The sequence below is a fragment of the Engystomops pustulosus genome, chromosome 2 (assembly GCF_040894005.1).
Source record: "Engystomops pustulosus chromosome 2, aEngPut4.maternal, whole genome shotgun sequence".
Taxonomy (NCBI): Eukaryota; Metazoa; Chordata; class Amphibia; order Anura; family Leptodactylidae; genus Engystomops; species Engystomops pustulosus.
Window position 1 is genome coordinate 254,609,315 of NC_092412.1, and position 13,669 is coordinate 254,622,983.

At 52.0% G+C, this 13,669-nt stretch overlaps 1 protein-coding gene across 3 annotated transcripts in view; it reads left to right on the plus strand.

Moving 5' to 3' along the window:
• The window catches only part of B4GALT4 (beta-1,4-galactosyltransferase 4), a 60,474-nt gene that overhangs the window by 15,703 nt on the left and 31,102 nt on the right, over window positions 1–13,669 (plus strand). For all 3 annotated transcript variants that reach the window (XM_072138907.1, XM_072138905.1, XM_072138906.1), the window contains one exon: window positions 12,572–12,990. In XM_072138907.1, coding sequence (XP_071995008.1) covers window positions 12,729–12,990 — 262 coding nt within the window. In that variant the 5' untranslated portion in view covers window positions 12,572–12,728. The remainder of the gene's footprint in view (window positions 1–12,571; window positions 12,991–13,669) is intronic.

Sequence of the window (13,669 nt, forward strand, 5' to 3'; positions counted from 1 at the left end):
ACGTGGCCGGATACCCCTTTAATATATATAAACCATTGACTGTCCATGTGCAGTGTCGTAACAACAGGGGGAGCAGCCGTAGCAGCTGCCACAGCTGAGGCAGAGAAGGTCAGAGGCAGAGAAGGTCAGAGGCAGAGAAGGTCAGAGGCAGAGACGGTCAGAGGCAGAGACGGTCAGAGGCAGAGACGGTCAGAGGCAGAGACGGTCAGAGGCAGAGAAGGTCAGAGGCAGAGAAGGTCAGAGGCAGAGAAGGTCAGAGGCAGAGAAGGTCAGAGGCAGAGAAGGTCAGAGGCAGAGAAGGTCAGAGGCAGAGACGGTCAGAGGCAGAGAAGGTCAGAGGCAGAGAAGGTCAGAGGCAGAGAAGGTCAGAGGCAGAGAAGGTCAGAGGCAGAGACGGTCAGAGGCAGAGGCGGTCAGTGGCAGAGGCGGTCAGTGGCAGAGGCGGTCAGTGGCAGAGGCGGTCAGTGGCAGAGGTGGTCAGAGGCAGAGGCGGTCAGTGGCAGAGGCGGTCAGTGGCAGAGGCGGTCAGTGGCAGAGGCGGTCAGTGGCAGAGGCAGAGGCGGTCAGAGGCAGAGGCGGTCAGAGGCAGAGGCGGTCAGAGGCAGAGGCGGTCAGAGGCAGAGGCGGTCAGAGACAGAGAGACACAGAGAGAGTCAGAAAGAGCGATAGATACGTATAAAATATTTTTTGTCAACCCATTCTATTTTGCTTTAGCAAAGAGCAGTTATTTACTATCCCAGGCAGTACCAGGATCTACAGCTAGTCAGTATAGAAATATGTATAAATACTGTATGATTTTTTAAATATGTGTGTATAAATGCCCCCGTACATCCCTAATGATCAGCTCTAAACTGTAGGAGAACCAGGCAGATTCCCTACCTAGATAGATAGCCCAGCACACACTGCCCTCAGTAGATAGGTAGCCCAGCACACACTGGCCCTCAGTAGATAGGTAGCCCAGCACACACTGGCCCTCAGTAGATAGGTAGCCCAGCACACACTGGCCCTCAGTAGATAGGTAGCCCAGCACACACTGGCCCTCAGTAGATAGGTAGCCCAGCACACACTGGCCCTCAGTAGATAGGTAGCCCAGCACACACTGGCCCTCAGTAGATAGGTAGCCCAGCACACACTGGCCCTCAGTAGATAGGTAGCCCAGCACACACTGGCCCTCAGTAGATAGGTAGCCCAGCACACACTGGCCCTCAGTAGATAGGTAGCCCAGCACACACTGGCCCTCAGTAGATAGGTAGCCCAGCACACACTGGCCCTCAGTAGATAGGTAGCGCAACACACACTGGCGCACAGTAGATAGGTAGCCCAGCACACACTGGCCCTCAGTAGATAGGTATCCCAGCACACACTGTCCCTCAGTAGATAGGTAGCCCAGCACACACTGGCCCTCAGTAGATAGGTAGCCCAGCACACACTGGCCCTCAGTAGATAGGTAGCCCGGCACACGCTGGCCTGCAGTAGATAGGTAGCCCGACACACACTGGTCCTCAGTAGATAGGTAGCCCAGCACACACTGGCCCTCAGAAAATAGGTAGCCCAACACACACTGCCCCTCAGTAGATAGGTAGCCCAGCACACACTGGCCCTCAGTAGATAGGTAGCCCAGCACATACTGGCCCTCAGTAGATAGGTAGCCCAGCACACACTGGCCCTCAGTAGATAGGTAGCCCAGCACATACTGGCCCTCAGTAGATAGGTAGCCCAGCACATACTGGCCCTCAGTAGATAGGTAGCCCAGCACACACTGGCCCTCAGTAGATAGGTAGCCCAGCACATACTGGCCCTCAGTAGATAGGTAGCCCAGCACACACTGCCTCCTTTAAGATGCACCTACCCCCTCATACACACTCTCCACCGCAGTTCACTTTCCTCCCATGTGTCCATGTCACGGTCATACCTAAGGAGGGGAAGGACCCACAGCAGTGCACGAGTTATCGCCTAATTTTTCTCAATGACACACTTCAAGATCTATACCAACTTCTTGGCTCGCCTCATGGAGTCCCTTGTCAACCCAGACCAGGAAGGATTTGTATCAACCATAATGAGCATCGACCTGGACCCCCAAATTACGGAGACTCTACAGGCCCTTTATTCCTTCATTTGGCCATTAATATCCCAGCCTACTCAATGAATTGCCGATGTTTCCTTCATCCCCTAAACAAGCGGCCCATAAGCAGGTTTCATGGTTGGGCCGTGCATAAAGATGACCGTCCTCTCCAGACTATTGTACCCTTCCCAAACGTTCCCAGTGACTCTCCCAAGGTCATTGCTTGCTCAGGTACCATGATTCCTGCACACTTTGCTGTGGTCCTCTTCTCCCCCCAAGGAGGCTAAATCTATACCTAGGAGGAAAACACAGGGTGGACTGGGCCTCACACGGGATCTCACGGGATATTGTGTTGCTTCGTCCTTAGCTAAGATGCTGGACAATCGGACTATGGGTCGGACCTGAGAGTGACCTTGCACTCTTCCCGCTTACTTTCCTTCCATGGTCTTCCACCGATAATTCTAAGATCACCACACAGAGGAGCTCTTCTGGTTCCCAACGAGGTGTTGTAGAACCTGTAGAACTGGAACATAACCATCACCATGGGGATGTTCTGCCCTTTGACCTGAGGTGTTTGTCTTCCTCCGTCTCTGCCCGTTCCATCTCTACCCTCTATGCTCTTCTGGGCTTTAAATAACCCGTCGTGATTTAAAGCTTTGCCACCTACCACCCCCTCCGCATCCTCCGTCGTGATGAAGCGTACCTGCCCCCCCTCTCCTGACTATCCCATGGCCTTCCTTCTACATATGTCATATTTGCCCTTTTACTAATTTACGATTGTTATTATTCTCTGTAACTTCCCTTTTACTTGTTTATGAGATGATTCTCTTCCCTGGTAGGCCGCAACCCGATCACTCGCCACCTTTAAATAATATAATGGGGCTCAAAGCAGTGTTGCATTTTGTAAAGGGGTTTTATGGGAAGAGAAAAATATCAAGGCAGAGAAGGCTCTTGAGTTTTTGTCTTGCTGGGAGTCATTTTGGAAGGTGTTACCACCAGCTCCGGGAACCGCCATGGGGTGGCATTGCGCGCCTACTTATGATAATTTGTGACTGGGCCGGTTCGGGGGAGGCAGTTGTGTTCTCCGATGACGTGACCTCATGACACCGGGTGGAGACCTATGGACTCAGTATATTGATGATGTATTTTTGGGAGGGGCACAAGGGCAGCCCTTCTTAAGATAGACACCACATGGCTGATGTGTTTATAAAGGAAGATCAGTGTGGTTTACTTTTAAGTCAAGTTTTTATAAAATCAACAGCTACAAACCTCTCTTAGATTTTGGAAAGTAACCGCCTGCCCCCCAGTAGTCACAGCAGGTCCCCCACCCTGTACCCAATAATCACAACAGCCTCAATATCCGGCTCCTTCCATCCATGCACCTGTGACCCGTCCTCTCTGTACAGAGGCAGAGGCTGGAGGAGAACATAATACACCTATTATGTGACGGTCACAAGACTCAATAGCAAAAGTGTAACGTGATATAGAAGATAAAGGGAAAGTCCAGCTACTTCTGACGTGTCCTGTATGGAAGACATCAGATCATGTGTCTGACATGGGGATTTCTCTTACCATTACACTTTATGTTATACTTTGTATGGTCAGCAGCAGGTGACGGCTCCTAGTGGCTCCATCTTATATGTATCTATACATACATGTGTGTGTGTGTATATGTGTGTGTGTATATTTATTTATGTGTATGTATGTATATGTATGTATGTGTGTGTGTGAGAGTATGTATATATGTAAGTGTGTATGTATATGTGTTTGTGTATATGTATGTGTGTGTGTGTGTATGTATGTGTATATGTATGTGTGTATGTATGTGTGTGTGTATATTTATTTATGTGTATGTGTGTATGTGTATGTGTGTGTGTGTGTGTGTATATGCATGTGAGTATGTATATATGTATGTATGTGTGTGTGTATATTTATTTATGTGTATGTGTGTATGTGTATGTGTGTGTGTGTGTATATGCATGTGAGTATGTATATATGTATGTATGTGTGTGTGTGTGTGTGTATGCAGTGTCGGACTGGGTTTCCTTAGGCCCACCAGAGAAAATCAATTTGTGGGCCCACTCTTCATTATCCCCCAGGATATACTCTAGCAGCCTCCAAATTGTGTTGTTTTCTGATTGACCTCTGGGGTTCATTATTGGATTGAGCCAGGGCCCACCAGAGGATCCACTGGTACTCTGGTGGGCCAGTCCGACACTGTGTGTGTATGTATGTATGTATGTGTGTATGTATGTGTATGTATGTATGTATGTGTGTGTATGTATGTATGTATGTATGTATGTATAAATGTCTGCTAAAGGAATCTGCACCATCGCGTTTACAATCACCAAATTTTGCATAGCGCTCTCTGAAAGCTGAAATATTCACCCAGCGCTTTACACAATCCACTTATTACCCCCCCCCCCCCCCCCATATACAGGAGCCATTGTCTGCTGCTGCTGTAGTAGTTGGAAACTGAGCCCTGATTGGCTGCTATGCTGCCACAGGTCATTAATATGAGCTCTGAGCTGTGATTGGCTACTATAGTATAGAAGACACTTATGTGTGAGGTAAGATGGATAGAGACAGAGATAGCGGGATATTTATCAGAAATGTCTGAGGTAAAACTGTTCCAGTTGCCCGTGGAAACCAATCAGAGATCAGCTGTCATTTTATAAACAGCTGTGGGAAAATGAAACTTGTGCTCTGATTGGTTGCCATGGGCAACTGGAGTAGTTTTGTTCTCAGACATTTCTGATAAATCTCTCCATAGACAAAGTGACAGTCAGAGACAAATACAGAGATGGTCAGAGGCAGTCACAGTCAGACTCAGACAGACAGAGACAGATAAACACACAGACACAGTCAGAGACAGTCAGGGACAGAGACAGTCGAAAACAAGAGACAGAGAAAACCAGACATTTCTGATAAATCTCCCCATAGACAAGGTGGCAGTCAGTGACAAAGACAGTCAAAGACAGTAGAAGACAGAGATAGTCGGAGACATTGAAAATCAGAGACAGACAGACACGATCAATCAGAGACACTCAGAGTCAGAAACAGTCAGAGAAAGTCAGAGACAGAGGGGGACAGAGAGACAGAGAGACAGTTAGAGAGACAGTCAGAGAGACAGTCAGAAAGAGATAAATAGAAATAAAATATTTTTATTAACCCCTTCTATTTTGTTATAGCTAAGAGCAGTTATTTACTGTCTGTGCCGCCTTCAGTAAGCGTTCTTTTTTTTATTGTACGTTGTCTTTATTGTATTTATTCTTACAGCGCTGTAAAAGTTAAAGCAAATAGGTTAACGAGATATGTAAGAAAGAGATAAGACTTTAAGGCTGTAATGACATCTACAAAGATAAGGACGTTTATTTGTAGTCAATACACAGCAAATGGTGATTTGGGTAACTGGGTTGCGGAATAGGGACTTATCTGATTGGTGGTTATGCAATCAAGGGGAATGAGTCAGCAAGACAAGAGGGCGGAGTCTGCCTTTGGAGAAATTGAGGTGACTCTAGCCTTCTGCTGTAAGAACTGTTAGGGTACATCATTCACCCCTACCCTCCCCAAAGAGAAACGAGTATCCGGTGTCATATATGTCCTATATTTCGGTGCGGTAAGACAGTGTCTGCTCACTGCAAGTAAACGGGCGCCATAGACGTCAGTGGGGACCGATGTGCGGCCGCATATGGGTTCCCATTACGTTTGTGTGAATGAGCCCTAAATGTGTGGAATAGCCGAGCTCAGGAGCAGAGCACAGCAGGGACAACAGAGAGCTCAGGAGAAGAGCACAGGAGGGACAGCAGAGAGCTCAGGAGAAGAGCACAGGAGGGACAGCAGAGAGCTCAGGAGAAGAGCACAGGAGGGACAGCAGAGAGCTCAGGAGAAGAGCACAGCAGGGACATCAGAGAGCTCAGGAGCCAAGCACAGCAGGGACAGCAGAGAGCTCAGGAGAAGAGCACAGGAGGGACAGCAGAGAGCTCAGGAGAAGAGCACAGCAGGGACAGCAGAGAGCTCAGGAGCCAAGCACAGCAGGGACAGCAGAGAGCTCAGGAGAAGAGCACAGGAGGGACAGCAGAGAGCTCAGGAGAAGGGCACAGCAGAGTGCTCAGGAGAAGAGCACAGCAGTGACAGCAGAGAGCTCAGGAGAAGAGCACAGCAGGGACATCAGAGAGCTCAGGAGCCAAGCACAGCAGGGACAGCAGAGAGCTCAGGAGAAGAGCACATCAGGGACAGCAGAGAGCTCAGATGCAGAGCACAGCAGGGACAGCAGAGAGCTCAGGAGAAGAGCACAGCAGGGAGAGCAGAGAGCTCAGGAGCAGAGCACAGCAGAGACAACAGAGAGCTCAGGAGAAGAGCACAGCAGAGACAACAGAAAGCTCAGGGGAAGAGCACAGCAGGGACAACAGAGAGCTCAGGGGCCAAGCACAGCAGGGACAACAGAGAGCTCAGGGGCCAAGCACAGCAGGGACAACAGAGAGCTCAGGAGAAGAGCACAGCAGAGACAACAGAGTGCTCAGGAGAAGAGCACAGCAGATACAGCAGAGAGCTCAGGAGAAGAGCACAGCAGGAACAGCAGAGAGATCAGAAGCAGAGTACAGCGCGGACAGCAGTGTGCTCAGGAGAAGAGCACAGCAGGGACAGCAGAGAGCTCAGAAGCAGAGCACAGCAGGGGCAGCGGAGAGCTCAGGAGAAGAGCACAGCAGGGACAGCAGAGAGCTCAGGAAAAGGGCACAGCAGAGTGCTCAAAAGCAGAGCACAGCAGGGACAGCAGAGAGCTCAGGAGAAGAGCACAGCAGGGACAGCAGAGAGCCGAGAAGCAGAGCACAGCAGGGACAGCGGAGAGTTCAGGAGAAGAGCACAGCAGGGACAGCAGAGAGCTCAGGAGAAGGGCACAGCAGGGACAGCAGAGAGCTCAGGAGAAGAGCACAGCAGAGATCTCAGAAGAAGAGCACAGCAGGGACAGCAGAGAGCTCAGGAGAAGAGCATAGCAGGGTGAACAGAAAGCTCAGGAGCAGGGCACAGCAGGGACAGCAGAAAGCTCAGAAGCAGACCACAGCAGGGAGAGCAGACAGCTCAGGAGAAGAGCACAGCAGGGACAGCAGAGGGCTCAGGAGAAGAGCACAGCAGGGACAGCAGAAAGCTCAGAAGCAGACCACAGCAGGGAGAGCAGACAGCTCAGGAGAAGAGCACAGCAGGGACAGCAGAGGGCTCAGGAGAAGAGCACAGCAGGGACAGCAGAGAGCTCAGGGACAGAGCACAGCAGGGACAGCAGAGAGCTCAGGAGCAGAGCACAGGAGGGACAGCAGAGAGCTCAGGAGAAGAGCACAGGAGGGACAGCAGAGAGCTCAGGAGAAGAGCACAGGAGGGACAGCAGAGAGCTCAGGAGAAGAGCACAGCAGGGACATCAGAGAGCTCAGGAGCCAAGCACAGCAGGGACAGCAGAGAGCTCAGGAGAAGAGCACAGGAGGGACAGCAGAGAGCTCAGGAGAAGAGCACAGCAGGGACAGCAGAGAGCTCAGGAGCCAAGCACAGCAGGGACAGCAGAGAGCTCAGGAGAAGAGCACAGGAGGGACAGCAGAGAGCTCAGGAGAAGGGCACAGCAGAGTGCTCAGGAGAAGAGCACAGCAGTGACAGCAGAGAGCTCAGGAGAAGAGCACAGCAGGGACATCAGAGAGCTCAGGAGCCAAGCACAGCAGGGACAGCAGAGAGCTCAGGAGAAGAGCACATCAGGGACAGCAGAGAGCTCAGATGCAGAGCACAGCAGGGACAGCAGAGAGCTCAGGAGAAGAGCACAGCAGGGAGAGCAGAGAGCTCAGGAGCAGAGCACAGCAGAGACAACAGAGAGCTCAGGAGAAGAGCACAGCAGAGACAACAGAAAGCTCAGGGGAAGAGCACAGCAGGGACAACAGAGAGCTCAGGGGCCAAGCACAGCAGGGACAACAGAGAGCTCAGGGGCCAAGCACAGCAGGGACAACAGAGAGCTCAGGAGAAGAGCACAGCAGAGACAACAGAGTGCTCAGGAGAAGAGCACAGCAGATACAGCAGAGAGCTCAGGAGAAGAGCACAGCAGGAACAGCAGAGAGATCAGAAGCAGAGTACAGCGCGGACAGCAGTGTGCTCAGGAGAAGAGCACAGCAGGGACAGCAGAGAGCTCAGAAGCAGAGCACAGCAGGGGCAGCGGAGAGCTCAGGAGAAGAGCACAGCAGGGACAGCAGAGAGCTCAGGAAAAGGGCACAGCAGAGTGCTCAGAAGCAGAGCACAGCAGGGACAGCAGAGAGCTCAGGAGAAGAGCACAGCAGGGACAGCAGAGAGCCGAGAAGCAGAGCACAGCAGGGACAGCGGAGAGTTCAGGAGAAGAGCACAGCAGGGACAGCAGAGAGCTCAGGAGAAGGGCACAGCAGGGACAGCAGAGAGCTCAGGAGAAGAGCACAGCAGAGATCTCAGAAGAAGAGCACAGCAGGGACAGCAGAAAGCTCAGGAGAAGAGCATAGCAGGGTGAACAGAAAGCTCAGGAGCAGGGCACAGCAGGGACAGCAGAAAGCTCAGAAGCAGACCACAGCAGGGAGAGCAGACAGCTCAGGAGAAGAGCACAGCAGGGACAGCAGAGGGCTCAGGAGAAGAGCACAGCAGGGACAGCAGAGAGCTCAGGGACAGAGCACAGCAGGGACAGCAGAGAGCTCAGGAGCAGAGCACAGCAGGGACAGCAGAGAGCTCAGGAGAAGAGCACAGCAGGGACAGCAGAGGGCTCAGGAGACGAGCACAGCAGGGACAGCAGAGAGCTCAGGGACAGAACACAGCAGGGACAGCAGAGAGCTCAGGAGCAGAGCACAGCAGGGACAGCGGAGAGCTCAGGAGAAGAGCACAGCAGGGACAGCAGAAAGCTCAGGAGAAGAGCACAGCAGGGACAGCAGAGGGCTCAGGAGAAGAGCACAGCAGGGACAGCAGAAAGCTCAGGAGAAGAGCACAGCTGGGACAGCAGAGGGCTCAGGAGAAGAGCACAGCAGGGACAGCAGAGAGCTCAGGGACAGAGCACAGCAGGGACAGCAGAGAGCTCAGGAGCAGAGCACAGCAGGGACAGCAGAGAGCTCAGGAGAAGAGCACAGCAGGGACAGCAGAAAGCTCAGGAGAAGAGCACAGCTGGGACAGCAGAGAGCTCAGGAAAAGAGCACAGCAGGGACAGCAGAGAGCTCAGGAGAAGAGCACAGCAGGGACAGCAGAGAGCTCAGGAGAAGAGCACAGCAGGGACAGCAGAGAGCTCAGGAAAAGAGCACAGCAGGGACAGCAGAGAGCTCAGGAGAAGAGCACAGCAGGGGCAGCGGAGAGCTCAGGAGAAGAGCACAGCAGGGACAGCAGAGAGCTCTGGAAAAGGGCACAGCAGAGTGCTCAGGAGAAGAGCACAGCAGGGACAGCAGAGAGCTCAGGAGAAGAGCACAGCAGGGACAGCAGAGAGCCGAGAAGCAGAGCACAGCAGGGACAGCAGAGAGCTCAGGAAAAGGGCACAGCAGAGTGCTCAGGAGAAGAGCACAGCAGGGACAGCAGAGAGCTCAGGAGAAGAGCACAGCAGGGACAGCAGAGAGCCGAGAAGCAGAGCACAGCAGGGACAGCAGAGAGCTCAGGAGAAGGGCACAGCAGGGACAGCAGAGAGCTCAGGAGAAGAGCACAGCAGAGAGCTCAGAAGAAGAGCACAGCAGGGACAGCAGAGAGCTCAGGAGAAGAGCACAGCAGGGTGAACAGAAAGCTCAGGAGCAGGGCACAGCAGGGACAGCAGAAAGCTCAGGAGCAGGGCACAGCAGGGACAGCAGAAAGCTCAGAAGCAGAGCACAGCAGGGAGAGCAGACAGCTCAGGAGAAGAGCACAGCAGGGACAGCAGAGGGCTCAGGAGAAGAGCACAGCAGGGACAGCAGAGAGCTCAGGGACAGAGTACAGCGGGGACAGCAGAGAGCTCAGGAGCAGAGCACAGCAGGGACAGCAGAGAGCTCAGGAGAAGAGCACAGCAGGGACAGCAGAGGGCTCAGGAGAAGAGCACAGCAGGGACAGCAGAGAGCTCAGGGACAGAACACAGCAGGGACAGCAGAGAGCTCAGGAGCAGAGCACAGCAGGGACAGCGGAGAGCTCAGGAGAAGAGCACAGCAGGGACAGCAGAAAGCTCAGGAGAAGAGCACAGCAGGGACAGCAGAGGGCTCAGGAGCAGAGCACAGCTGGGACAGCAGAGAGCTCAGGAGAAGAGCACAGCAGGGACAGCAGAAAGCTCAGGAGAAGAGCACAGCTGGGACAGCAGAGAGCTCAGGAAAAGAGCACAGCAGGGACAGCAGAGAGCTCAGGAGAAGAGCACAGCAGGGACAGCGGAGAGCTCAGGAGAAGAGCACAGCAGGGACAGCAGAAAGCTCAGGAGAAGAGCACAGCAGGGACAGCAGAAAGCTCAGGAGAAGAGCACAGCAGGGACAGCAGAGGGCTCAGGAGAAGAGCACAGCAGGGACAGCAGAGAGCTCAGGGACAGAGCACAGCAGGGACAGCAGAGAGCTCAGGAGCAGAGCACAGCAGGGACAGTAGAGAGCTCAGGAGAAGAGCACAGCAGGGACAGCAGAAAGCTCAGGAGAAGAGCGCAGCAGGGACAGCAGAAAGCTCAGGAGAAGAGCACAGCTGGGACAGCAGAGAGCTCAGGAAAAGAGCACAGCAGGGACAGCAGAGAGCTCAGGAGAAGAGCACAGCAGGGACAGCGGAGAGCTCAGGAGAAGAGCACAGCAGGGACAGCAGAAAGCTCAGGAGAAGAGCACAGCAGGGACAGCAGAAAGTTCAGGAGAAGAGCACAGCAGGGACAGCAGAGGGCTCAGGAGAAGAGCACAGCAGGGACAGCAGAGAGCTCAGGGACAGAGCACAGCAGGGACAGCAGAGAGCTCAGGAGCAGAGCACAGCAGGGACAGTAGAGAGCTCAGGAGAAGAGCACAGCAGGGACAGCAGAAAGCTCAGGAGAAGAGCACAGCTGGGACAGCAGAGAGCTCAGGAAAAGAGCACAGCAGGGACAGCAGAGAGCTCAGGAGAAGAGCACAGCAGGGACAGCAGAGAGCTCAGGAGAAGAGCACAGCAGGGACAGCAGAGAGCTCAGGAAAAGAGCACAGCAGGGAGAGCAGAGTGCTCAGGAGAAGAGCACAGCAGGGACAGCAGAGAGCTCAGGAGAAGAGCGCAGCAGGGACAGCAGAGAGCTCAGGAGAAGAGCACAGCAGGGACAGCAGAGAGCTCAGGAGAAGAGCACAGCAGGGACAGCAGAGAGCTCAGGAGAAGAGCACAGCAGGGACAGCAGAGAGCTCAGGAAAAGAGCACAGCAGGGAGAGCAGAGTGCTCAGGAGAAGAGCACAGCAGGGACAGCAGAGAGCTCAGGAGAAGAGCGCAGCAGGGACAGCAGAGAGCTCAGGAAAAGAGCACAGCAGGGAGAGCAGAGTGCTCAGGAGAAGAGCACAGCAGGGACAGCAGAGAGCTCAGGAGAAGAGCACAGCAGGGACAGCAGAGAGCTCAGGAGAAGAGCACAGCAGGGACAGCAGAGAGCTCAGGAGAAGAGCACAGCAGGGACAGCAGAGAGCTCAGGAGAAGAGCATAGCAGGGACAGCAGAGAGCTTCAAGAAGAGTCTTGACGCCTTTTTGCTTTAAAATAACATTGACGATTATGTTATAACATAGAGTTGTTTCCATTATATCCCTTCCCTTCCTTGGTTGAACTTGCTGCACATGTATCTTTTACTGTATCAACCGTATTAACTATGTAAGTGTTACATTTTGTTCCTGAAGAGATGTTTTAATCAGGCCTTTGGGGATCTTGTTAGTAGCAGCAGCACTGTGAAATCTGCATTTATTTTGCTTCTCCAGGTGCATTGTGGGCGTGTCCTCACACTGCTGTGCTCTGTGCTCCTTGAAGCGTTATGCATTGTTTCTGGTGAGATGTGTAATCATATTGTTGTGTATGTTCTTATCAGCAACAGGACTGTGAGATATGGGTTTACATTCCAGGATTGTAGATTCTCCAAGTGCACTGGAGGTGTGTGACACTTAACCTTCTCTACACAGCTCCAAGATATTAATGAAAGTGGGGCTACGTGCGTCCCCATTGCGGTTCCCATTTTCTGATAGTTCCATTTATTATGAGTTATAACTGACTACAAACTATTACAAGAACACAAACCTACGACACAAGATAAGTAGCACATGAGAGAGGTCTCAACCCGCAGTTTAAATTTGGGAGGGGGCTCATTGACATATTGAGCTGCAGGGACCATAATGGGAGCTATCTCTATGCCAGATGTCAGCTGGGGGTGTAGAGCTGCATCTGGAAACATAAAGATTGTGTCTTGGGGCGTATAGATGCCCCTTAATAACATCCATAACTATTGTGCTGGTAAGGTCATAGAGATGATCCCGATTACACTCCTTTCTGGTAAGTTGTCTGTTACCACCAGGAGGAGTTAGGTCATTCCTGCCTAGGTAACCATCATCTTTCTCATTCTATATGTGCAGGTCAGATGATGATGGTGCGGTGTTCATCGCTTCAGTCTGCTTCTGAGATGGATGTTGTATGTGAGTGGTCGAGGAGGTGACCTGAAGGAGTCGCCGCTGATCTCCCGTCTCCACTTGGGCTCAGCTTGCTTGGTCCTGAAGAGTGTTGGTGGCCACGATGGGGATGACCAGCACCATTGGAAACTTCCTCTGCCAGTTCCGCCTCTTGCTTTTCATTTCCGCGTGCCTAACCATCGTAGGCTGGGCTAGCTTCTACGTAAGGGACAGCACCCGCTACACCCCCAAATACAGAACTGTGGTAGACAACTTCTGGAAGTGTGCGTCGTCCTCGGAGAAAAAATCTGAGGACATAAGAACGTCATCTGTCATCAAGAATGAGGAGGACACAAAGATCTGCCCGGTGCTATCCCGACAGCTCAGTGAGTATATAGTGACTGGGCAGGGTCCACCACAGCTTCCAGTCCCTACTTGTAGGAATACCCCTCCCCCCGTGAAATTGTGAGAAAAACACAACCTGTTGGCAATATGATAAATCTAGATAAGCTGAACTTCTCTAGACTTAATCCACACTCAGTAATCGGCTATCGATGTCTACAGCCGATCACAGAGTTCTTTTTCCCAGCAGCGGCCACTACAGGTTAAGTGTGGTATTACATCCTGACCATGCACAAGCCTATGGGGCCCAATAGAAAGTAGATGATGTTATAGGTGTAAGTGTAAAGTTCCCTTACCCCATACATTATCTTCTATGACCCGGGGTTCTCCTTGGGTCAGTATTTCGGACCCTGTGGATGGTTCCCCTGTGGTTTTTGGTCATATATTATAGAGGCAGTGATCTCCAGCCAGTAGCCATTGCGAAACTACAACTCTCAGCATACTCTGACCGGACATTTCACATACGCATGAAGGATTCTGTGATATCATGACAAAAGTATGATAAGAATGTTTAATAAGGGTGTGGATTAGTAATGGGCAGAGATGATAAATAGTGATGCCCCCTCCCTGCATATTCAATGCAGTATCTTCACTATTCATTAGCTCTTTGTTAGCTTACTACTATTTTTTTCCCTGCTTTATACATCATTGCTGAAGTAGACA